Source organism: Phoenix dactylifera, chromosome 8 (assembly GCF_051530095.1).
Source record: "Phoenix dactylifera cultivar Ajwa chromosome 8, Ajwa_hap1_PhDact_Kaust_v1.1, whole genome shotgun sequence".
Lineage (NCBI taxonomy): Eukaryota > Viridiplantae > Streptophyta > Magnoliopsida > Arecales > Arecaceae > Phoenix > Phoenix dactylifera.
The window spans coordinates 30,208,374-30,233,698 of NC_143197.1; the positions used below are offsets into that span (position 1 = coordinate 30,208,374).

The 25,325-nt window shown below is 37.0% G+C and overlaps 2 protein-coding genes across 2 annotated transcripts; both read right to left on the reverse strand.

Moving 5' to 3' along the window:
* Positions 1-715: 715 nt before the first annotated feature.
* On the reverse strand, positions 716-9,467 carry UBC23 (ubiquitin-conjugating enzyme 23). Its single transcript, XM_008807048.6, has 8 exons — positions 9,137-9,467; positions 3,889-6,024; positions 3,540-3,680; positions 2,977-3,447; positions 2,671-2,740; positions 2,441-2,580; positions 1,977-2,288; positions 716-1,315 (listed from the first exon to the last, which is right to left on the reverse strand). Exons 2-8 carry the CDS (start codon positions 6,022-6,024, stop codon positions 1,046-1,048), a joined length of 3,540 nt encoding a protein of 1,179 aa, XP_008805270.4. The 5' UTR covers positions 9,137-9,467; the 3' UTR covers positions 716-1,045.
* A 5,956-nt stretch (positions 9,468-15,423) lies between these two features.
* Positions 15,424-22,913, reverse strand: LOC103718302 (selT-like protein). The gene is made up of 5 exons (XM_088703500.2): positions 22,762-22,913; positions 22,298-22,631; positions 22,123-22,193; positions 19,977-20,292; positions 15,424-15,770 (listed from the first exon to the last, which is right to left on the reverse strand). Exons 2-5 carry the CDS (start codon positions 22,454-22,456, stop codon positions 15,654-15,656), a joined length of 663 nt encoding a protein of 220 aa, XP_088559626.1. The 5' UTR covers positions 22,457-22,631; positions 22,762-22,913; the 3' UTR covers positions 15,424-15,653.
* Positions 22,914-25,325: the final 2,412 nt, after the last annotated feature.

Here is a 25,325-nt window from a genome sequence, read left to right on the forward strand (position 1 = left end):
AAAATAAAAAAAAAATCCTAAAGACCTGGTTGGAGATGCAAAACCTATGAACGCAAGCAGGAAAACCTTGAAAAAAGGGCATGGTTGCTCCTAAGACCTCTCTTCCTCTGACTCGGTTAATTAAAGACCATATTTTCTTCAGATGAGCTAGATTACTGGCATGGTTGCAGTGCAAAAAAGAGATCAATAGGCATCAGAGACCTGAAAACCCCTTCTGTCTAAGGTCAGCCATACCAAACCATTCCACAAATTTCTTCTCCATCCATGCTATAGCAAACAGACAATTCAAATATTTTGCGCAACTAGATTCTTTTTCTGGGACAATCTGCACAACTATGTTCTGTACCAATAAAAGAAATATTAAAAAAAACTTATTAAGGCTGCAAACTGAAATAAGAGTCTCAGCTGATGTAGAAGAATAGATAAGCCTCACATACAAAAATTAAAAAAAATATATGTACCATGCGGCCATGCACCACGCCAATCACCATATCTTCTTTCTATGGGGCAATCATCAAGAAATTATAGAAAGGATGTTTGGCATGGTGCACGTGGTGTAGGATATAATTTCTTGACAAATTGATCATCCGGTCAACCAAAAGTAGGATTCTGTTCACGCCCTCCACCAACCCCCCCCCCCCCCCCCCCCCCCCCCTCTTACAAGATACAGAACATAAAGTGTATGGCCGTCAGCATAAGCAGATGCACCTAGAACTTTCATTGTAAAAAAGGCAGACATGTTTATTTTCTTCAATCTTCGAATAATGTGAACGATGACAGAAATGTAGGTTATAACATGAAGGAGCTGCAGTTCAACTTCCAAGAAGCCCTTGCAGTTCAAAATAATGGGGAGAATACAAGGCAGATTGGCTCCCAGTTTCCAAAACGGGCAGAGGAAACAATAAACAGCATTCAGGAATTGATTCCCAAATGCTTCATGAAAGCAAGAAAATTGTGAGTAGATGTCCACGTACATGAGACAAAACCATATGAGGCATGTAAACCACCTTGACGAAACAACACCATGGAGAAAACTTTTGGCAGCTCAACTTTCTGGGATGTTTTCGGACTTCTGCAGGTGTTCAAATTGGTGGCAGTCAACTCCAACTTCCTTAAATGCCATGATCAGCCTGGGCAAAATTTTTGCTAGTGTAAGCTTGAAACCGACTGAACAAGAATGCTCCCTGCTTTTCTCAGTCATGCAAGCATCCTTTGTGAGGGAACCGATGACACAGCCTTCCATGTATGCTTCACAACTTTTAAGAATATAATGACCACGCCTTCGGAAATGGTCCTTGACGAACTCTTCAAAATGCTAGTCCATCACAGTTAGGGAAAAAAAAAAGAAAGAGATCATAAAAAACTAATAGATAATACATTTTATATTCAAGTAAGATCATATAAGTACTTGTTCAAAGAAATACTAATGACAGTAGAAAATAACATCAAAGAATTTCTCACAAAAAAATGATAAAGAAACTCAAAGTTACAAGAATGTAGTCAATTTTTCATTATCAAGTATTTGTCAGATGGTAATATGAGATTAAATGAGCCACAACATATTGCACTTAGAGCCAAAAGCCTGTGAATAGTCATTACCGGAAACAACATCATAATAACAGCATGGAGCTAAACATGCGGGAAGAATAAGATATGGCTGCAATATGCTTGTGAAATTTCTCCAAACATGCCTGAATCATGTTTTTAGTCTCAACATCAAATTGAAGTGATAATAATCAATCATAATATAGCTTAAATTAAGTCGAGTATTTCAAACAAGTCATGGAAAATACAGTTGATTTTTTTAATCACCTAAAGCAAGTAAAATATCATGATATAAAAATGCTCAAATTTATCATCATGAAACAAGAAAGAGCACCAGTGAGAAAGCAAAAATAAAATCAACCAGAAGTAAAACCTGACATAAGTTTGATATAGATCAAAAAAGAAATATGATAACATATTATTTGTTTTACCATGGGAGGTCTTCTCAGCAGATACAACATCGTTTTCAAGTTTAGCAAGTAAGTATTCTCATTGTAGGGTAAAGAATTCTTCTCTCCTTCAACAGTCCCAACCTGCTTCTCATACCCTGCTTCATTGAAATATGGTTTAGAATTGAGAACCAGGCCCTGGAGTGAAACTAGGACTTGAAGGATGCTCGAGGACGATGGGTCCCAAACTTCATTTCCTTTGCCAGTCCATGTATTTAAAAGGCTTAAGCAAACCTTCCCATCCACATATAAATTTGGATTTACACGCAAACCACCAGAATGATAGTACGCTGACTGCAGGGTTGAGAAGAAGTATTAGAAGCAAGTGAAAAGCAATTTGAAATTTGAACAGGTTCACCTTTGATGTATTTTAGCCAGATACTTGGTGAGAGCTAACCACTATTCAACATGAGTATCAGAGAATAAAATAATATGGTTCTATTTACCGGTGGAACTTGAGGGTAATCTGGTGGAAGGTGAAAGTCAAAGAAGAAAAGGCCGTCTTGGTAAGGTGTTCCACATGCTCCAATAATTACAGCTCTTACGAGATCCATACGATCCTCATAAACTCTGACATAAATAGCATCTGTAATCACAATAAAGAATTAGATCTTCACAACATAAAAGTATATTCATTTACAAGTTTTTGGATGAGTGACAATTTTACATGACTTACCTGGTAGGTTCTTTTCAAGGATGCTCCATTCTTGTTGAACCTTTTTCACCCACTTTCTTCCACCAGTGCTCTGTAACTTAGTTTTGTTAGCCTAATATATGTTGGGGCATTTACTACCTATACCTTAACCAACAATACTTATCACATCTGTAATTCTATATGAAAATATGTTCAAAGATGCAAGATAAATGAAAGTCCTGCATGCAACAGATGCGATTGTATGCTTAAAGAAGAAAAGGTGCAATTAACTTAAAAAATGAATAGTTTGAAAATGAGAAAAGCATCTAGAACAGGAGTTTGTGCTACCTGTCCAGTCCCACCAAGGAAATGATGGTCCAATGGGTTTTGAGCAATATCAAAGTGTTTGAAGCTATGAGGATCATCAGATGTGGAGCTATCTGGAACATCCTCCATTTTTTCCTCAGCATCTTCTGCTGTTGCTGTCTGACTACGTACCTCAGCAACCTTGTGCACATTTTGCACAACATCAAGGGCTTCAGATTTTTCGTAGCTGGCCTCATAATTGGTTTCTTTCTCTGAAACCTCGAGAATCTCATCAGATTCAGATTCATTTTCAATCATGTGATCTAAACCTGATGGATCTGATTGTTTTCTACCACGAGAAAACAATCCAGTGGCCAGTCTAGTGACATAGCCAAGAGCAGCTAGAGGCATTGAAAGTGGCCCATTTCGTCCAGCATTATTATCCTCTTCGGAAGTTATAGTGCTAGTTTCCCTTTCAACGAAATTATCAACACGACCTTGTGAATCAACTTCCTGAACATAATGGTTTTACACTTTTACGGATCATAGATATAGTCAATACTAAAAAAAAGCCTGGCAATAAAACTAATGATATGTGAATTAACCTTTTCAGTATTGTCGTGTGTATCCATTTCATTTTCATCAACTGTTTCCCAACTAGCGCCATCATCACTAACTTCACTTCCACCATCAAATGAGTCTCCATCATCTTCTCTACCAACAACATAGATTGCTTGAGGTCCAACCTAAAATAACAGGTGAAGAATGTAATAACAAGTTTCTGATGACTAGGATGAAAGCAAATTTAAGGGAAAGATGTAGCATATTGATAGCTTGCACCACAATAAGATATCTAACATATCCAAATGGTGCAAACTTTTAGTACTAGCAGTCGTACAAAACATGTCAATGTAAGTATAACTACCTATTCCCCATAATATGGCAGATATATACCTTTGAGACAGTCCCATCAGCCCACTGAACTTCAATATCGCCATCTTCAAGACCAATTATATTTCCTACCCATGTACATGCAAAATTTGAAGAATCTTCATCCTTTGGGACCTGCTCTGCTTCATCATTCTCCCTGCTACCATCACCTTCAGTTTCCACTGGATCAGCATGTTGTTCTTGTTTCTCCACATGACCTTCAATATTGATTGTATCACCAGAAGTTGAAACTGGGGGCAAGCGAACAACCACATCCCCATAGCAATAATCATAATCTGGATGCCCATCAAGTTCATATGCACTCACCACTTCATCACAATCAAACTCCCGCAGCTCTTCAGGCCTGGAAACAGGCTTAAGCCACCTCACACATGCTGTTCGCTCCCTTGAGTTCACACTTCTTACAACACCCACGCGTTTTGTTTCAGAAGAATAATCTCCTTCATTCGAGGCCTTCTCCACCACATATTGTTCAGGAAAGAATTCATGATCATTTGGACTGTGAATTGGAATCAAAGAAGTTGACTCCAACCCAAATTCTCTAGTTCCATCTTGCCATGCCACATCAACCTTTGTCATGGTATTTACAATGAAAAGAGCTCTTTCAAATGTCTCGTTTCTTTTATGACTCTTCTTGTCTCGCTTAAATAAGACTTTCCGCAGCTTTTTGCGGTATGCAGGCCAACTTTCATGACTGGGTTCCTTTGAAACTGATGATGAAGTACTGCAAGAGCAACATTCTGGCAAAGCATTCGACTCTGTTCCAGTATTTACACCTAAGTTATTCATCTTATCAAGAACCACTGGATTGTTATACTGGGGCTGGGAATTTCCTTCTATATTTTTGGTTGTCTTGGTGTTTTCACAATATCCATCTCCCACATGCTCAGAAGCTGACTGAAGGTTAAGTGCATCCAAACTAGCTACCTGACTAGACTCGACAGTTTCATCCTGAAATGATGCTGCTTGCGCTGGAACATCTGTTCCTGAGTCTTCTTTACCGGCTTTTGAAGTATCATCAACCGAGGATGATGGCTGTGGAGGTGATGGAAGGAGACACCAGTCAGCTAATTGCCAATTTGCATATGAAAAACAGGATAACAGAATTAAGTTTTCTGGATTCTGCTCTTCAGCAGGAACAGTTGCTGAATCAGTACCAATACCAAGGTAAGCTGAAGCTATCCAATAGACAACCACAGAAGCTGTCTGAATTTTAACGACAGTACCTTCAAGACGGTTAGCTTTCCATAAGCCAGAAATCCATCTAGAAGTTTTGAAAACAGATGAGGAAACGGCCCTAACACGCTGACCTGGGTAGTATGGACAACTGGCATCATCAATGACTGGCTTTGTAACTGGCTTGAGACGCAAAGGATCAGCTTTCACAACTTTACAGACAGATCCATCATCAAACAACACAGTCACATTGTCTAAAACATCATCTACTCGACCAAGCCAAGGTCCAAATACTACAAAATCACCCACAGTGAATTCCCTTATCCGTTTGAGATCTCTAGAAGACACATTCTTTATAATCTCTCCATTTGCTGTTAGTAGATCAACCATGATATTAACATCCAGAACAAGTCCCATTTGTCCTGTTGGATCTGAAGCAGAAGCAACCATATCACCATGCAAGAAGTTTCTATCAACAACTGTGATATCGCTAATATTCTCCATTGTTTCAGAACCATCAGTCCAAGTTACTCTGATCTGGCCATCTGGTAGAGAATCATTACTTTCACCACCATCTTCATTATCATTGTCATCATCACCAGCACCATCACCACCACCACCACCACCACTGCCTCCACCGTTCCTATGTTCATCCTCCTCACTGTCACTGTCGTCTGTGATGCTGCCCTCAGAATCTGAGTCTCCAGCAACTTCCATCACAACTCCGAGCAACCCTTCATTCTTTTTGCATCTGACAACATCTTGCCTATATACAAATGCCTCATTAGGCAGGCTTCCTGCAAGCTCTTTAGACTTAATTGCCTCCCCATTTTCAGAACTCTTCTCAACTACAGAGCCAGTACCATCCATTGCAAGTTCCATTGGATCCACCAAATTGTTCACTTCCACTGAATTAGTACATTTTGAAAGCCCATCACCAGCAAGATGCTGCTTAGTTTCCATCTGATGAATGATACAGTTAAAATTTCTTTGATATTTTTTTCTTTAAAAAAAGAACAACCAATAGACATACTATCAAATTAGTCAATATAAAGTTATTCTATTGTTAACAATGAAAATGAAACCACAATCAACTGATTTTCAAATAATGCTCAGATATGGGTGTAAAATACAGATGATAACTCCAAACATCTTTTCAGATAGATAACAATTACATATCAAGTAAAATTGCAGCCCTCTTCCGCCCCGCCCCCCCCCCCCCCCCCCCCTCTTTTGTGCAGTGTAGGGTTTCCAGGGGATCAAACAAGCTGTTGATTAAGTTAAGAATTATACAAGTTGCAGTGCAGAAAAGTGGGCAAAATAACAAATAATTTTTTGGACTAGCTGGTAATTTTATTATGAAGAGGAAATGCACCTTCCAAATGCCAGAAGCGTGAATTTTATCTAGTTACAAGGCTGGCTTCTAAGAGCCATGATCAAACATGGGGACCACTTTCCCTTCATTCATGTGACAAAATACATATCTAAGCGGAATATCTTACTATTTTATGGCTTGTGGTTCTATAGTTCATCTCGATATCTCTAATAATTAAAGAATATAATGAATGATGTGAATCTGAGTCTAAATGAGTCATGACCTCAAGTTGGGAGAGGTAACAACCATCTCTCTCTTCAAACAAGGAGCTTGTTGACCAAAGCACCTAAGATGAAGCCAATTAATTTTGCAAGTTGCCCAATAATATGCATTATCAGGACTTCCCCGAGTATTTATAGGAAGTTGGGAAAAAGGTAACATTCACAGATTTTAGCTCACTTGATCTTGACCTCACTAAAAGTAATTCAGTTGGCATAGCATCACTAGCATTATGCACTGTCCTCAACCAGTACCAATAGAGGATTTACTCTGGCATGGATTTAATGGCTTTTCCGATTCAAATTGCAGAGCATATTAGAAAGTGCTATCGTCAAAACCCACTCACCCATCCACCCACCCACCACCCCTTTTTTTCTCTCCATCTGAGAGATAAGTGCCGAAATAACATTATTAAATAGCGCCAAACATTGAAATTTCAATAGAACTCTTTGAGAAGTTAGAAAGAAGCAAGATAAATATGTTGCTTGCTTCACTCCACTAGCTCAAAGAGAATGAGATATATTAAAAATTCCGATTCTTTTTGTATATCTCATAGTCCTTCAATACTAAAGAAAAACCATCACCTAGCATCATTACTATGAATATACAGAACATTATTGGTATTCTAAATAAAATTTAAACAATATATTTTTGCTAGCATAACAGTTATTATTGTCCTGGCATTCCATATTGAATTCAGTTATTAGCATTGGCACCAAATAGCAAGCTAGGAATTTCCCAGCCAAAAGCTCTTGAATAAATGCAAGTTATGGTTATCTCCAGCAAATATATAGTGAAAAACAACCAGAAGGATTAATTAGTAAATGGTAAAAGGAAGGGTGAGTCCATGTACTTCTCACCATGTTAAGATATTATAAAATATTGAAAAGGTTTGAGATTATGCAACTGTGTCAAAACAATCTCCAAACTAACATTGATGTTGGCTAGAAATTGCATTAAATACTACAATGTATGGAGTAGAAAAGCAAATGAGAGGAAGAATACTGTGGTAAAGATATTTGCCAACTCAGTTAAATCTCAACTGTTCTTCAGATCCCTAGGGAGGAATCTACAGGGAATGTGGCTGAGAACAGATGACTCGGATTGCCCACATGATGCATAAATCAAGGACAGGACTTTGATGGAGATGCCAGAAATATCTCATTCTTAGCGAACATAGACTTTTGACACCACTCTACATACAATTTGAGAAATGGCGATGAATTTTAATTTTTTCTTTAATGATTCGATCCATATTGTTTTTGACACCAAAATTATGACAACATAATATATCATCACTAAAAATATAGACTTTTATTAACCACTCTATAAATTTATCATTAAGGATATATATCTACAGTAACTATGTTAAAATGTCATTACTAATGACATAAGTTTTAGCGATGAATCATAAAATCATCATTAGTGAGTTAACCGAAATTGATTTTGGTGCCAAAATTATTTTCCCACCTTAAAAAAGCTTTATTTAATGGCAATTTTTTGTGATAAATTGAAAAATAGGCTATTCCATGCAAAAATGAGTCAGAACAATTTTCTCGTTTTCTGTCCCACTCTCTGCATCAAGCCTACATGATAATGATCGTTAAAATATGATGCACAAACAATCAGTTTTCTAAGTCAGTTCAAAGACAATACGTTAATTCTCTTAATTTTAAAATACTCCTCTGCCACGTTAAGCTTAAAGACTAAAGAAGACACATTAAACACATTAGCTCACATATGAGGGAACATAATCTCTTATCACAAATGCATCATATTTTACATCAGAATTAAACAAGCTAGTTTCTAAGTTGGTTTTGCTTTGTATTTTGATTTTTAACAGCTTGATCTGGGGTAGTAATCATATGCTGCTACAAGACAACATCATACCTAAATGATGAACTTCTTGAACAATCTTGGTCTATTCCAAATGCGACTACATCAGCATCACTTCGGATGCATAGCAGTCTAAAGCTATTTGGATGTAATGAAGCTAAATTATTTAGCGTAATGTCGCGAAATATCACAGACAATTCTTGAGATGCTAAAACCATAAGAAGCTTGAATTAGGACACGAAAAAAGACTTGATAGAAGGTCTGAACCAGCCAAAATTTCATACGAGATTATTCCTTTGACAAATGCACACGAAGCTTTTCATCCATGTTTGTTAAAACAAATAGATGAGCAGTCAATGTATTGTCTGTATAGATAACAATCACCTCAAAAAAAACGAAAATGATCAAGTAAAGAAATAATTCGACGAGACAGAACAACGAAAAACCGATCTTTCATCTAAAATCTTGTGATTAGTCAGGTCTTTCTGATGAAATGATAAGCCAAATCAAGAACCGATCAAGAACTGAATCAAGAACCAAAAGAAAGAAAAGATAAGACCTGATCGGAGGTGCACCTATCCCCAATCCACACGCAGACCCAGGGAAAGAAATCAAGAAAAAGAAAGAGAGGTGGGAAGGGCGTACAAGGCACGGTTCCAGCTGGAGGGGCTGAGGATGCGGACAAGGTATCTATCTTGTCTCGCTCAGGCGTCGGAGAGGAAGGCCGGGATGGCGGCGGAAGACGACCGCGTTTCTTGCCGGCGGAGGGAGCGGCGCCGGGAGGAGGCGGAGGAGGAGAGCGGGCCGCGGAGAAGATCTCGGGGGAGAGGGGAAGGGTGGCGTGGGGACGTCTCCAGGACAGCGTCGGAGACGGTGGAGACGGTGGAGACGGCGGCGGAGGAGGACGAGGAGGCGGTCGAGAAATGGGAGCTAGATGGGAGGACAGCCCTATATATATGTATAAAGCAAAATAAAATGTTTTTCTTTCTCTCTCTTTCGCTTTTCTAACCAAAATCCTATTTCTTTTGTTTTATTTATTTAAAATATTATAAAAATCTTTTAGAGAATAAATTATATTTACATGTAATAATATAAAAAATCTATGTTTATCTTGAAAGTTTATTTTTATCCAATACTTTGCTCCATATCTTAAGACAGTATTAGCCAAACTGTTAGGCCTAAATGCCATATTAAAAAAAAAATTAAAATAACTAAAATAATCTTATAATTTTTTTTTGAAGGTTTAGGTTTATTATCTTTATACCCAGTATTTTATAAAATCTACTGTTTTATCCCGTTAAATTGACAGCGTTAAGAAAACTATTTATGTGTTGTAAAAAGTCAAAATCACTTCTATAAAAAAATATGCTTCTTTTTTTACTTTCCTGACTCCTCGATCTCTTTGAAGTCTTTAGTCTTTAAGAATCTTCTTTTCTCTGAGATTGAGTAGCCATGATTTCTTTCTTGCTTCGTCATCCCACCATAAGCGTCTCTTCCTAACAAACGACTGACGACAACCTTTCTAACCAATTGGCATCTGGCAATGAGCATCCATAATTTTATTCTTGACTAGCATCCAGCAACGAGCATTCATAATCTTATTCTTGATCAGGAATGCCGATGTATCATTTGCTGATTTTAAATTTTACTTGTCCAATATTGTAGACATGATTCCTTAAATATTATCATTATGAATGACGATTCCTATGTCTATACGTAGAATTATGATAATTTTATCAGTCTATCATCAAAATAATCTAAATCAGTATATACGTGAAAACTCTTTTTTTAGAGGATGCATCAGTTGCGGTTCGATAGCCTTGCTTGGACCATAAACAGGCTGGTTCAACCGATAAAACTCTTGATATTAATTTCTTATAATAGAAAATTTTAGAGGCATCTACTTGCCTGAGAAATCAAGATTGTTTTTTTCCTTCGCACATAATCCTTTTCTAGTGATTTATCAAGATCAAACTCCAGACTCAGTGCTGTTTTCCACCTTAGATATATGTTATATTACTAAAAGCTGTTTGTCATTTTCTAAATTTTCTCTGGTGTGGCATTTAAGTTCCATTTAAGTTAACGATTTTGCTAATATTTAAACTATGAGTTAAAGTGTTAGATCAAAATAAACCTAAGGAGGATAAGCGCAGGTTCTTCAAACTATTAGATATAAGTATATTTTATCTCTAATCTCAAGATTTTTTGTAATTTTATTCATCGCTCATGAGCAATTTTGACTTTTTATATGAGGTAAACGGATTCATAATGCTGTTAACCTAACTTGATGTAAGTGTGAGTTTTACAAACTATCGAGTATAAGTGCGAGTAAAAATAATCCTCAAGGAAGTTTTTATAATTTACTCATTTATTTATTTTGAACAGCACTTGGATCGCTCCCAATCTTGCCGAGCCTGGGCTTGAGCTTGTGCACAGCTTACTTAATTTGGAGGCCCATTTAAGTCGGAATGGTTTGTTTTTCAAGTAAAGGGACTGGTGGCACGTGCAACCGGCAGCCTTCTCTGGCTTGCACGTGTACAGATTTGAATTAATGTGTGTTGTTGTTAGATCTCAATCCAGCAGCTGAGAATATATGTTTTTATATTTTCTTTATAATTGATTAGTTCATGGGTTAAAAGATGACTCCACTTTGACTTCTTCACTAGGCCTAGGCATGCAAATCTCATGCATCAAGTATGCTAAATACTCAAAAAATTTGTTGGCTGATGAGAAAGTGTAATGCCTTCCAGACCGTATATATGTACAGGGAGGTGAATAAGGCTGCTGACTAGGTTGCCTTTGACGCAGCCCATCATTCCGGAGAGACCTTCTGGACTAGCCATACTACTGTTCCTTTTCCACTGAGTTGTATCTTCTCTTTTGATTCTGTTGGCCTTAACTCACGAGAGATTAGTGTGAGCAAATAAATCATATAATTGCAATGGTTGAGCAGAGACCTTTTTGGTGACCAGTAATAGTGGCGAGCAACGGGTATGTAATGTCATATGTGATGACAATTTCAACTCATAAATGATTCAAGAAGAAAGTCGTATAATACTTTAATTTTGAGTCATGCACATGCTTCTGATACTGCCTTTTTTATAAGCATAGCCTATTGTGGCTCTTAAGGAATAGCATCTTGTAAAGAGTATGCCTAATCGTGTGAGGAAAGGCATCAAGAGTAAAGCATATTTGATTTGCACAAAGTCGTTAAAGAATCATTTTGAGGTGGAAGCACACCATCATGTTTGGTTCATAGAATTGAAAGAAAATTAGAATGTGAATCAGAATGAAATGGCAAAGGAAGAGAGGGAATCGACACAGCGAGTACAGTTTTATAATTTGGACATCAAATGAAGCACTACATAAGATTTAATTTAACTAATTATATCTCGAAAAAAAATGTTGATATTATAAATAAATCTTTAATTAAAGAATAGAATCAAATTTTAGAATACCAACTATTTTTTCGGTCCTTATTTATCTAAATATATTTATTTTATTTGCAATAAGCTATATTGGCAAAAAAACCTCCTTGCGAATATGGCTTGTTACATATTTACCCTCCAAAAATTATTATTTTTATGTGTACCCTCAAATGATCCTCTCTTTTTTTGCATGAATTCCCCTATGCTTGAATATCATTTGACACTATTATTCATTTACATTAATACTCCCAAAAATATTTAATATTCAGTTTGTAGTAAGAACTTAGAAGTTTGTAGTAAAAACTTGAATATAATATATATATATATATATATATATATATATATTGTGAAAGGTATAGATGCAAATAGTGAATTTTGAAGGTAAATGTATAATAAAATATAGTTGCCAGGGTATGTATGCAAAAAAAGCTTGTTCAGATGCACAACATGAGTTTCCATTCACAAAGATAACAAAACTATCTATTTTATTCATAAATTACTCTTGTTTTTGTTTATTTATAGAATTAAGACAACTTCTTATGAGCTAATATTAAGCACTTACAATATTTTTGAGGACAAGGCATAACTAGACATAATCTGAATTTGGTTTAATTGTTTTTTGTTATTACTACGATACAAATACATACAGTGTGCATTTAGTAATTTCTTTAAAAAATAAATTAAGTCAACAACAAATAACTATCATGATTTTTGATTAAAGCATGAAATATCAAATAAAAATAATAAAGCAAAAATAAGATATATAGAAAATAGAAACAAATGATAATGGACAAAAGAATAAAATGGATATAAATGGATGAACTCGAACCATATTTCTATCAGTTGTCCGATGCACACTAATATTAGATGGACAAATATAAAAGTATTTTAAAACAAAGAATGAGTTTGATAAAAAAAAGGTGAAACTTGTTAAAAAAATATATTGTATGCACCCAACAGGAATGAAATTGGCCAAAATGTTTGCCCCATCTCGTGTGTAGAGTCCGAGGGATGGAATTTGGAAGAAGAGGCGACAAGTCGATTAGCAAGTGGGAGGATGGAGGTTTCGGTAGGCAAAAAGGATTGGTATGCTCTGTCGAGATTCTATAAGCAGCACAACAATTAGCTCTGATTTTGAAAGGATTTAGGTACATTTAGTTCATTCCCCTTGTCATAGAAACTTTCTTTTTGTGTAAAATAGAGGAGGAACATTTATAGATTACAAAAGGCAAGCGTTTTACAGATTACAGTCATGGTTCTTCAATAAACACGTAGAACATTCAAGCATGATGTAATGCTTCTCTGCATCCTTGTGACAGCACAGGCAATCCATTTTCTTTCTCCCCAACAACACCCTGTCATTGCGTTCCTTCAATATTTTCTAGCAAATAATAGCCATTAGAGGCTGGTCCCAGGCTTTCATCTTCCCCACAGCGATTCTTCTTTCCTCCATACAGTCCAGAGAGAATGCACAGAAGCTGGTCTTCCCTTGAAGCCAATACAAGACTTGATTGTCGCCCAAATGGATCTAGCAAAGTTGATAAGAAAGAAGAGATGGTCTTCCAGACTCCGGCTTTGACTCACACAGTGGACATGTAGACAAACCAGCCAAACTTTCCTCTGTAACAGATCCTCGGTGTGTAACCTTCTTTATAACAGCAGCCAATTGGGTATCTTAATCTTCTCCAGTCCTTTCACTTTCCTGGGGCCTTGAAGCAAGAGCAAAGCAGGCCACAACTACTGATACACCTGTCAAACGATGACACACAAGAATAGGTCTTGTTAGGTGTTCAGCTTTCGGAAAGGCTTATCTGCTGCCCTTGTAGGCCTTCCATTAGCCAGGAGCTCAATGAGGGTGTTGAGTTCCTGGTCAGCTTCATAACTGAGTGGCCCTTTGAGATCAAGGCACCATCGAAGCTCCCTCCCATATATTTCCATAGAGAAGCCAACGTCGCTTTCACTCTGCAGACATGAGTCTAGAGTTTGAGAGAATAGAAGCGTTAGCAGCCTCGAGTCCATCTCAAAAGCGGATGCAATCACCATCTCCCACCTTAAATGCAATACAGTTCTAAAAGCCAGTCAAGTTTTTGCATGTTCTTTCCACAGTGGTGAGATTCCGGTCGTAGATTTCAGACATCTGAGACCTGACTTCCGCCAACGGTTATATGCCACGTTATAAGCTTCCACGACTTCATCCGATCTTCGTTAATAAGATTCCAATCCTCAAGATTTTTAGTACCTAGGCCTCCCTCCTTTGGCTGACAACTTCCATGGAACTTATTATTATCTTGAATCTGGCTAGCCCTGGTTTGATCTCTTGGAAAGCATTAATTCTTATCATACTTAATTTGGTTAGTGTTGCTTCTTTGTTTGTCTTGATCCATTTTCGTGCAGGATTTCTCCATATTTTGTAATGGATATAGCTTCTTCCTCAAAATGAAATCTAGGCACAAAAAGCACTACAAACAGTTCCAGAGTGTAGCCTAACTTGACCTGGATCCAATGAGAACCAAATTTGGTTGCAATTTAGACTCACCTACTACAGTCATTTGGTGGGTCTTGCTGACTATTGATTGTGTCTTGCTGGGTCACCGTCGTGATTGTGTTACATCCATGCCCAACTTGACTACAGTGTGGCACCGAGGAAGGAATTTCGACATCAACATTTTCATGATAAGCAAGAACCCAACACAATTCAGTAAACCTGTTCTGACTCGAGCTAGGTCTGAACTCTGTGATACATACTGGAGCTCCAGTACAATTTTCCTTCATCTAATCAATTGCAGCCATGGTCAGAGGCGGAGCCATTTGTTTTTAGCTTCAACTTCGTGAAAAATTCCTCATCATTCTTTCTGCCGACGTTCAAATGAACCAACATCAATTTTTCTGATAGAGAATCCTAATGATGTCCTCAAATGACTGAATGTTTTGCGAAAACTTCGTACTTAGTCATTTGTGATGGACATTCTAAAATTGGAATCAGACATTCCACAAGCTAGTGATTCTTAATGTATGTGCCTTCGACAGATCATCTTTCAGCTTAGTGGAGGCAATAACTGCAGTGGAGAGGTTTCCAAAGTGAACACAAATGCTCGCAGAAGAAAAGATATCAAAATCACAATAGAACACACAAACATCCACCAAAATGCATAAAAATCCAGCTGCTTACCCTGTGGACGGGCTGCCTGCCAATACCTAACGAGGAATAATTTTATCAAAAACATGGCATATTTGAGATGGTTACGCCAACAGCTCTGACTTCCAGTTTTAAGAATAACATTAAACTTACAACAATTTTAAAGCTGATTATGTGAACCCAAAGCATGATAATAGCAATCAAAGTACCAGGTCAGCAGCAGCAGCGTTTACAAAAAGGAAACACAAGTCCTTTCTCCAGCTGGTGAAATTTTTTATATGCCTAATTATCGGAACCCTGGCAGATGACATTTGATTAGTGAATACCTGCTCCAAACTCCAAAGCATTCTTGGAATTTTGCCAGTAGATTATTCAATGATTGAGAGATTCATTTTTTTTATATATAAAAAAAGCTCCTTAAAAACTCAAATCATTCAGAGAACCAACAGATACAGAGCGCAAGGACACAGTATGAGGACAGAAGAACTAAATTTTGGAGAGGTAGAAGTTGTCTAACTCTATCCCTTTCCTGATAAATGTCATACATCAGTGGACTGATCAGGTGGTGTTAACTTTCGTGAAGTGAATCTGCAGTCCGCTAGGACCAAACACTTCCAAGGTTCTTCCCAAGTGCAGAATTAGGCAACCTGTTGGCAATCAAATCTTTCAACTCGAGTTCACCAGGGAACCTGTGCTCCTGCAGTTTTGAAAAAACCTACAAGGTTGGGGGAAAAAATAAAGAAAGAAAAGATGTTTGTAAGTACCATAATATGATTGTAGGAAACATCAAGAAGCAAAAAGTATAAACCACCTGCAGAAAAATAATCGCAAGAATATTTTGGTAGTTTCCAATGCATTGGCTGAGTGGCCATCCAAAGAGGCCCTAAATCATAATGATTTGAATTACTAGAATAAAATACATAGTTAGCTGTACCTATAGATCTGGCATAACCCATATGTGCCTTGAATTGGTTTCAGGTCTGTGATATGGTTTCGACACTGATCCAATTGTTAAATCAGTTGGGTGGAATTCCAGTTCATGTATGAATCAGGTTCCACCTTTTTGAGTCTGGTTCAACATCGTGAACTATTTTAATCTGTTCTATTTGTGGTGGACATATACAGACAAGGTCAATTTTGCAAGACCTCTACCTAAGCTGATTAGACAAATCATGCATCAGATTTGGGACCCAAACTACCTGAGTACAGTATGCGAGTTTTGGATGGATGAAGTTGATTTTTTTTAGCCAAATTATAGGCCCATCTCGGCCTCTTACACATCTACATGTGTAGCTTAGAACAATTAGCATTTAATTGATAGGTTCTAGAGATTAAAGACATCCACTAGCTCACTTTGTGAAATAAATAAATGAATTAGAATACTCTTCTTTTCTAACTCTATGTTGGTTCCACTTATGGAGAAATCCGATTGCTTGCAATGAAAATTGATGCTCAGTTATGAACCTTAGATCCAAAATATTTTGTTAGGGATACAATATCATGCCTATAATCTTATAGTAACGTTACAAGTTTTTGCCTCCATTCTCAAAACTAGCAACAACATGCAGCTTGTTGCTATTTGAACTGCAAATATTCTCACTGTAGAAAGATAACACCATTCTTTTATTTGATGAAACTGTTGCTTCGTCAGCATTTGCATAGCCTTCGATTTTGCAATGTCAATTTGATTTGAGTATTTTTGCCAAGCCAGTTTGGTACAATAAGGCATCATGGAAAAGTGCATATGCTACACTGCCAGTGTAATATACGGATTAAGTTATTGTGAGACAGATGACTCTATTAACTAGATGATCTAATTTCGAGGAATTTTAATAACCTAGCATTCTCATCCAAAGTTTGCCATTTTGCAAAGAAGCAATTGGCAAGGCACCAAGTAAAATCATGTCGACATGTTGCTTTAAGATAATTCAATTCTAGCATATAGTAATGCAACTTTAACACCAAGAAAAATTACAAATACCTTTGGCAATGTTACTTGCATATGATAATAACATCCAATTATTATCTTCCTTACATTCCAATTGATATACTACTATAAGATCATGAAACAATATGATCATCAAGAATGATGAAATAAACAAAAGTTTCTTCAATTTATGTGGTGCTGCATGGTTGGCGGAACCATCCCGAATCGTTTGGTTTAGGGCGTTGAGAACCGTACCGGCGGCGAACCGGGACGGTTCCGGTAACGAAAATGAGACCAACAACGCCGGGGGGGGGAGGCGGAGAGAGAGAGAGAGAGAGAGAGAGAGGAGGCAGCGAGAGGGAGAGGAAGGAAGACAGAGGAAGGTGGAGGCCGGCCGGCGAAGGCCGGGGAGCCGCTGCGCGGAGGAAACAGAGCCCCCCCGCCTCCTCCGCGTGGTGGCTCTCCAGCCCTCCGTTTGCCTCCCTCAGCCTCATCCCCTCTCTCTTTTTCTCTCTTCCATTCTTCTTCTCCCCCGTCTCTTCTACTGTCTCAGTACAGGCCCGACATGGCACGACGCAGGCCCGTACCGACTCGTGCCGCTGGACAACCGGTATTGGCACAACAGACACTGACTTGCTGTGTATATATTTTTCCTCCATGTCCTCGTGAAGAAACATATATGAAAGCAAATTGGGAGTCTGGTGATGGAAGCTAGATAATTGATCAAAAAGTCATAATTCAGATTGGCTACAACTAAACCAAAGCTTTTCATGCTTTCAATTTCACTGACTCAATTTATCATGTAAAAAAAAGCATTCTGGATGGTAGTTATTTTCTAGTTGGTAAGAATAAAATCTCATATATCAAGAACTTATGAGCAACTATTTCCTCTTCCTTTGCATTTGGTCATCCCAAAAAAATGGAAGGGATAAAAATTAAAGGAACAGAAGGAAAAGCAAGATAAACATCATAAATGAAAAGGCTTGTCATTGGATGACAAGTACAAGGGCTTTTAGAGTCCAAAAGTCAGGGAGACAACAGTGTGATTGTGAAATTGATGATTAACAATGAAGAATAATCATTTCTTCTTTCTAACTTAGACACCAGAGAGCTTTCACAGAAAACCATTATCATGAATTAGATTAATATTCTTATAAGCATGACAAGTACCAAGTACCAACAATATAATTAATATAATTTAAGGAGGCGAAATCATGCATCACCAAAAAAAACAAGTAGAAGTCATGACAAACTTAGTGCTTGTAAATAAATTATGAAGGAAACATCCACAAGTTATCCAGAGAATGCATATATTTAACCATATATCATGTTTGTCTGCAGCTAGACATAAATGGAAAATGAAATAGGTACATCAAGTAAATGTCGCCAAGAGGAGGGAGAAGAATATTTGGATGCATGATTCTTAGGATAAAATACACAGCAACTCTATACTAATTAATAAGCAATTTTAAGAGCAAAAGCATAAGAACACCATACAACAATCACGTAACAAACTCAACATGGACACAGTAGTTGTAACTAGTTACAATATAAACTAGCTAACAGATAGGCAAAAGCATACACAGAATTAGTTGAGACTCACACAATAAGGCCCTTCATTGATGAGACCATAATTATAACTTCTAAGATATGACCATTGAGTGTCTATTATCATGGTTACGATGAATTAGTCCCCAGTAGCATTCTCTAGGCTGCAGGCTGAATCCAGTTATGGTCAGACTTCCTCCCTCTATCTTGGATGTAACAACTTTTTGATAACAAAATTATATTTTTAAAATTCCTTAGTTAATTGAGAAATTGCTCACCAAATGTTTCAACTAAGAAAACAAGGACCATTTAATCTTACAGGTTATATTTATAAAACAAAAAACAACCATGTATTTCCCATTAACAAAGGATTGTAAGCCACATGCCACAGATGGAAAATAAATACAAACTTACAAAGTAACTTTCATCATACCCTGTCACCCATATAGAAGAGCAAAACAAAACAAGTTTACCTATTCACATAAAGAATGACAGCCAAAATTCCAACTTGGGGATAATGGAGGTAAATCACACAGGAGCTTAAAAGAACAGACCAATATTTTAGAATAGATTGTTCTCTTTTCCCCTTTTTTTGTCACTAACAGCAACATTCAATAGTTCAGTAAGCTTTAGGGCTTATATAAATGTCCAACATGACAGGAAGACACTTGAACTTCTGATCCGACTCACAGATAAGGTACATGTAACCACACATGGGAATACTAAGTCATTGCACAACATGGTCTGATAACATGTTGATGTTTAACAGATGCAGTCATGCAACCTATTCCTAATACCGCTGCAATCTAGTTGGTTTTATTTTCAATTTGGAGTACTTCAAACAGTGGATGTGAATTCAAAAGATAATATTTCATTTGTCCATTTGCACAATGCCACCTTTTTCAGTCACTTTCCAGACATCAGTGAAATGTAGCAATAAATCTAAGAATCTGAAAGAAGGACCATTTACAAAGTCATTAGGTGATACACTGACAGACTACCATCATGAATACCCATCAATGTCGACATTTTTTTTGGAAGGTTCATACTGGACTTTGTTCCCTCTATCACCCATAGACGATCCACTTTTCACTGCCTTACCAGCAGAATAACACCAAAAACAAAGTATTTTCCAGGAAGGTTGGTTCCTCTTGAAGCATGTGCAGTTATTTTATGCAACAATAATGCAGATAAAATTTATGAAATTTCACCAACCAAGAAGCGAAAGTAACAGTTGAAAATTATCTGACATATGACGTTAGCTTTTTTCAATGAATTCTGAAACAGCTAATGCTCGATTGGTTGCTGCCAATATATAGATAATAACACCAACAGAATATTTGTTTGTCTAAACTAGATAGATTTAGAAGTAGCATCAAATGAATGCATGTGCCAAAAATAAATAAGTTAAAACTAGCCATAAAAGGTGTAAGCATGGTCTCTTACCAAGTCACCATTGCAGAATACTTCAAATGCACCAGTACTCTGCAGCGTAGACTGTGCAAAATTGCCTAGAAGCCAAGTTGTGGCAATAGCTCCAAACCTATTGGCACGCAAGTTGAAGTACCATGGAGGTGGTGTTATTCCTAGCCTAGGAAAAATCTGATCACCCGCCACTACAGCTGCAATAGCTCCTACTTGAACAATAGGAACCACTTTGCTTAGCAGACGTTTTGGAAGGGCTGGGGGGTAATTTGACAGAATTACTTCTATCCCAGGAAAAGAAGTTTCCAGCATTTTCTTCATTGTCATTGCATTTCCCCTGACAAAATGAAATACTTGTAATCATTTATGAAAAATGATCAGATAATGAAGATCCCATTTTCATACATGCTTGTTACATGGAATATAAATATATAGCGTTGCCATTTTGGTGATTATCCATAAGTTCATGGAAGAAAGCATGAACTTTAGATTCTTTACTGGTAATATAAGCATTTTAGTCGCATTAGAAATTAATTGTTGGATATCTAGTATATGAGGGAGGTTAGATTACATTTCCATTCCCACGTAAGAAAACAAATAGGAGCTTGCAGTAGATAGCCAATCCCATGACCGTCAAACATAACAAGCAATGGAATCTAAGATACAAGAAATAGGAAGCATGGATACTTCAAGCACATGCCGCATCCATGTCAAATATGCACCGGATACCATTATTGATTGGATACTCCTAGGATACTTAAACTATATATCCTTTTTTTTATTAAAAAAAAAAAACTCCCCTGATTCTTCCTTCATACGCTCAAGATACTTTTGGGATGCATCCAATAATGAGGGGAATGATTTTTTCTTTCTTTCATTTTCTATGAATGTTAGCTTTTTAATGATGAATGGCTAATTTTGGAGCTTTTGATGTTGATATTAAAGAACGGAGTGTAAATTGTGGTCTATGGATTTGAATGATGACTAGATAATGACTTTGTGGATGTTGATGCTTATAACATATGGAGTATATTATTTTGACAGCTTACTAGGATTTAAGGGTATTTTTTACACATATATATGTAAAAAAAATTAAAAATATATATTTGTTGTTCCTAGCCATATGGTTTACTTTTTCAAGGTTTGCTGTAGGCATTGTATTGCATTGATGTATTATATCCATGTACATGCTTCATAGAGGGGTGGCTTTTTTGCCCCGGGGGGGTTAATAAAGGTAACTCATTTTTGCCATTAATTTTTTTATGGTTAACGAGAGCACAATTTATATCATTGTCATAAAAACACCCAAAGGTCTTTCAAAATCATAATAGTACAATGATGATTAAAGTAGGATAGCTATTCTAAATTATAATTATCTACTACGACTACTAAGTTGAATCAAACATTGATTCTACCCTAGCTTGACTTAATCTTCTTTGCTACCAGGACTTGATCCAAGTTTAAAGATGGCATCAAAATCCCAAGCTGAGCTCAGGTTCGGACTGCAAATAAGCCATGCCAGCTCCACTTATTGACACCCAAAAAACTGTCCTTAACTAACATCTATGTTGTTATATCATTGCATTGTTATGTTTCGAATCTTTTCTATGCCTTGGGTTTGATCATTCACAATATTATGATTAAAATTGTTTTTATTCATTTGTATCCGGTGAAATAACAAATCTACATAATATTAAAATATTTTACAATTTTTGAAGAACAAGAAGTTTGTAATTTTTCTGATAAATGAACTTCCAGCCCCCTTTTTGCTATCTTGAAGACTGTCCGATATCCAATGGTTTTTTACAAAGGTATCAAGTGTAACTGGATCAAGAAATCAAGAAACTTTTCTATAAAGGCTTTCTACAAATCCGTTTTCTATTATAATTGGATCGAGAAAAATCTAGACTACACCTTTATACTGTCTGGATTCAAGAAAATTACTTCTCAAACAGATTGGTATCAAGTGGTTTCTATAATGGTATAATCATCTTCGATTTTTCTTCTTAAAAGACTCTACCACTGTAGACGATCACAAAGATGATACTTTTAATTTGTAGGTTACATAGAAACGTTCTAGGTCAGATTAAAACTAGAAACAATTCCATAAAACAAAATAAACCATAAAAAAAAGAAAGGTAAAGCAATAAAAGTGAGAAGGACTTACCTGTAAGAGCAAGAGACACAGAATTTCAACTCCACAACGGAGCCGTAATACACTCCTCGGGCATGATTACTCTGCCAAGATTCAAGAAACGCACAGGGGGAGCAAAATCAACGAACTAAAGATACAATATAGGGGAAAAAAGAGAAAGAAATCGAGCGAAGATTGCGGGAGATACCTGGGTGGCGGAGAAATCGGTCGTTTCGTGGATGGAGGGGGGCGGCGGGTGGTGGTGGTGGTGGTGCTGCTTCGGGGGAGGAGGGGTGAAAAGATTGACGAGATCGGAGCAGAAGAGGAAGACGGGAAACCCTAGAAGGAGAAGCTGGACGCGATCCATCGTCGCCGGCTAGAACCGCACCCTCCGGTTGGGGGGACTTCTTGATTTCCGGACGCAAAACTCTTGAAGCGAGGCTACTAGTACTGGTATTCCGATCTTCTAGCTTTCCTCACCGCAAGGAAACGTCTCGTGGACCAAGAGGTTTTGGGCTTGATCGTGACCGTCAGTTTAGGCCCTAGATAAACGGCAATGGGGCAATAAGAAATCATGTAAAAGGAGGAGAAAAACCAATAGTGAATGACAATCCAATATCCTCCAATCCACAAATTTCAAGAATAAATGGCCCCTTGTCAAAGGTGATTCACCTTGTTCCTAAAATTTAGGGGTTGAATAAGCCTTGCTACCTTCCCAAATCAAGCAACCTCCTTTTCCACCTCCAAGTTTTGAATGTTGATTTGAAATTCTTCTTCACTTAGAAGCCTCCACCCCAACGCACCTAAGATCCATTTTGATGGCAACATTTTAGAGGGAGGGAGAGCTGGAGGATCTAAGTTTTGTGATGAGAGATTTGAGCTCATCCGTCTTGGCGACCGAGGGCTGCCATCTCTACGGCAATATTGTCTCCATGACTGAACCAAGTGGAGCATGGGAAGAGATTAGATATGCGATCCGTGCCCTTCAGGCTAACCACATTATTTTGGAGAAAGACTCTAGCATGGTTGTGAGATGGTTGAGGATGTGCAGCCGCTCCCCATATGCTGATGGACATCTGGAACACTGTAAGGGACCTGATGAGTTTTGAGGTTTTCCATGTATATCGGAAGACGAATGGAGCTATGGATTAGGTTGCTCCTTATATATCCAATCATTCTGTCGACATCATTTGGTCCTTTATTTTTGTCTTCCGATATTTTATTTTTGGATTATTCATGTTGTATTTACTTTAAGGTTATTTTCATCCTACTAAAAAAAAAAAAAATGATTTAGAACGTCTTCCATGGTATTACCAAAAATGGACCTTTTCTTATGTGCTGTAGTTTTCATCATCTATACAGACATAGGTTTCCACCATACTTCTTTTAGTAAATTGTAGTTTTGAGATTCCCATTCTATATATGGGAATAATGGGGGAAAAGAAAGTTTGACCCCTTTATTAAGTTAAAAACCCCTCATCAAGCGCCCCCTCCTTTTGCACCCTTTCGCCTCCCATTCTCCGCCACTGCACATTCCCAATCTTCTTCACTAGACATGTTGCTGGGGCAAAACAAAATGCAGCATTAGAGAGACCTTGTCATCAACAAAGATATCAGGTAATGTAAATACATTATTTGAGCTCAAATTTTCTTTCGTTTAACGCTATCAATGTTAACGCTAGACATTTATTTAAGCAACAAGAAGATGATTTAGATGTGTCATTTATTTTTCTTATATTGACATAGTGATGTTGTATGGCTTTCGTACTTGCATTAAGGTTTTGCCACTTTCACAGCTATTCTTTGATGAAAAGAAAAAAGAAAAGCCCATTGTTACAGACTCACAAATCAAAAAACTTAAATTATTAGGTAGAGGACTAGTCTAGTTTATAATGCCATGAGGCACTTCTTTATAAAGGAAGATGGAACTATGATAATCTCCTCTACCTAACCTTGCCATGCTCTTATCGTAGTGCAACTCGTTCACAAGAGAGGGGGCCTACATATGTCTCAAGTCCTACGTGTCCTTGGTTTCCCTAGTGAGGGGCCCACATGACTAATAAGGTTGTCCCACATTCCAAAAGCTAAGGCTATTGGGTGAAGAACTATTCTAGGTTTATCATCCCATATGACATCCCTTGTCAAGGGTTGTGGGACTATGACACGATGGTGACAACCTAGAGCAAGAAATTAAGCCTCCAAGACCTTCTATTATAAGTTCTTCCCAAACTCCTCTATGCTCTCTATAATCTCTCCTTTTTATGATAGGCACCAGCCCAACTAATAAAAAACCGAGCATAGTCCACTTGATTGGTCCAGATGTAAAAGTTGGAGTAGGAGATGGACAAAAAAAAAAGATACAATCTTGTTCGACCTGGAATAGGAGATAGAAAAAATGATAGCTCTTTGGAGTGGGAGATAGACTCCTTCTCTATCTTAATTTTCTATAAGAGCTAGAAAACCTAGCCTCCAACAGCTATTTAAAGACATCTACATCATCTTTCGTCTCACCACGATAGATTTTGTGGAACACCACTACTAGACCACTATTGGTTCCTTTTCCTTTTTCTCTTGACTTTCAATGGTCTTGGCTCATAGTACTCACCGAAAATTTCAATTAAGTGCTCCCTAGAATTTGAGATTCTGAAAAGAATTTTGAAAATCAATTGGACATGTAGTTTGGTTTCGCTCATAAGATAAGTAATGTGACCTTTTTTTAGATTTATTGGTAAAGTGTAACATTATTATTTTAATAAATTTGAATCATACTATTCATGATGCACTAATTTGACGAACAGTATTTTATTACTTAATATATTTTATTTTGGAATATTATGATGATGCATGGTTGAAAATATTGAACTCGTTTTATTAACTTCGATATCGCATGATTTTTTATATTTTTATTGAATTGAGATATGGTTGGAAAGATCTTTGATCCATTCTGACCAATTCAACAATAAGTCGGATCATAATCTAATCTATTTAACCTATTTAAAACTTAATCTGTTTCTGACCCATTTAACTCGACTAACTTAACCGGTTTAACTTGTTTAAATCTATTTAATCTATTAAAAATTTATTTAATCTATTTAATCTGATTTGACCTATTTAATAAATGAATAATTTAGATTGAGTCAAATTATTTGTTCAATAAACAGGCCGAATTCAAAGCAAAAATTTTAACCTATTTAATAAATAAATCAAATTTGAGTTAACAAATTTTTGATCCGATC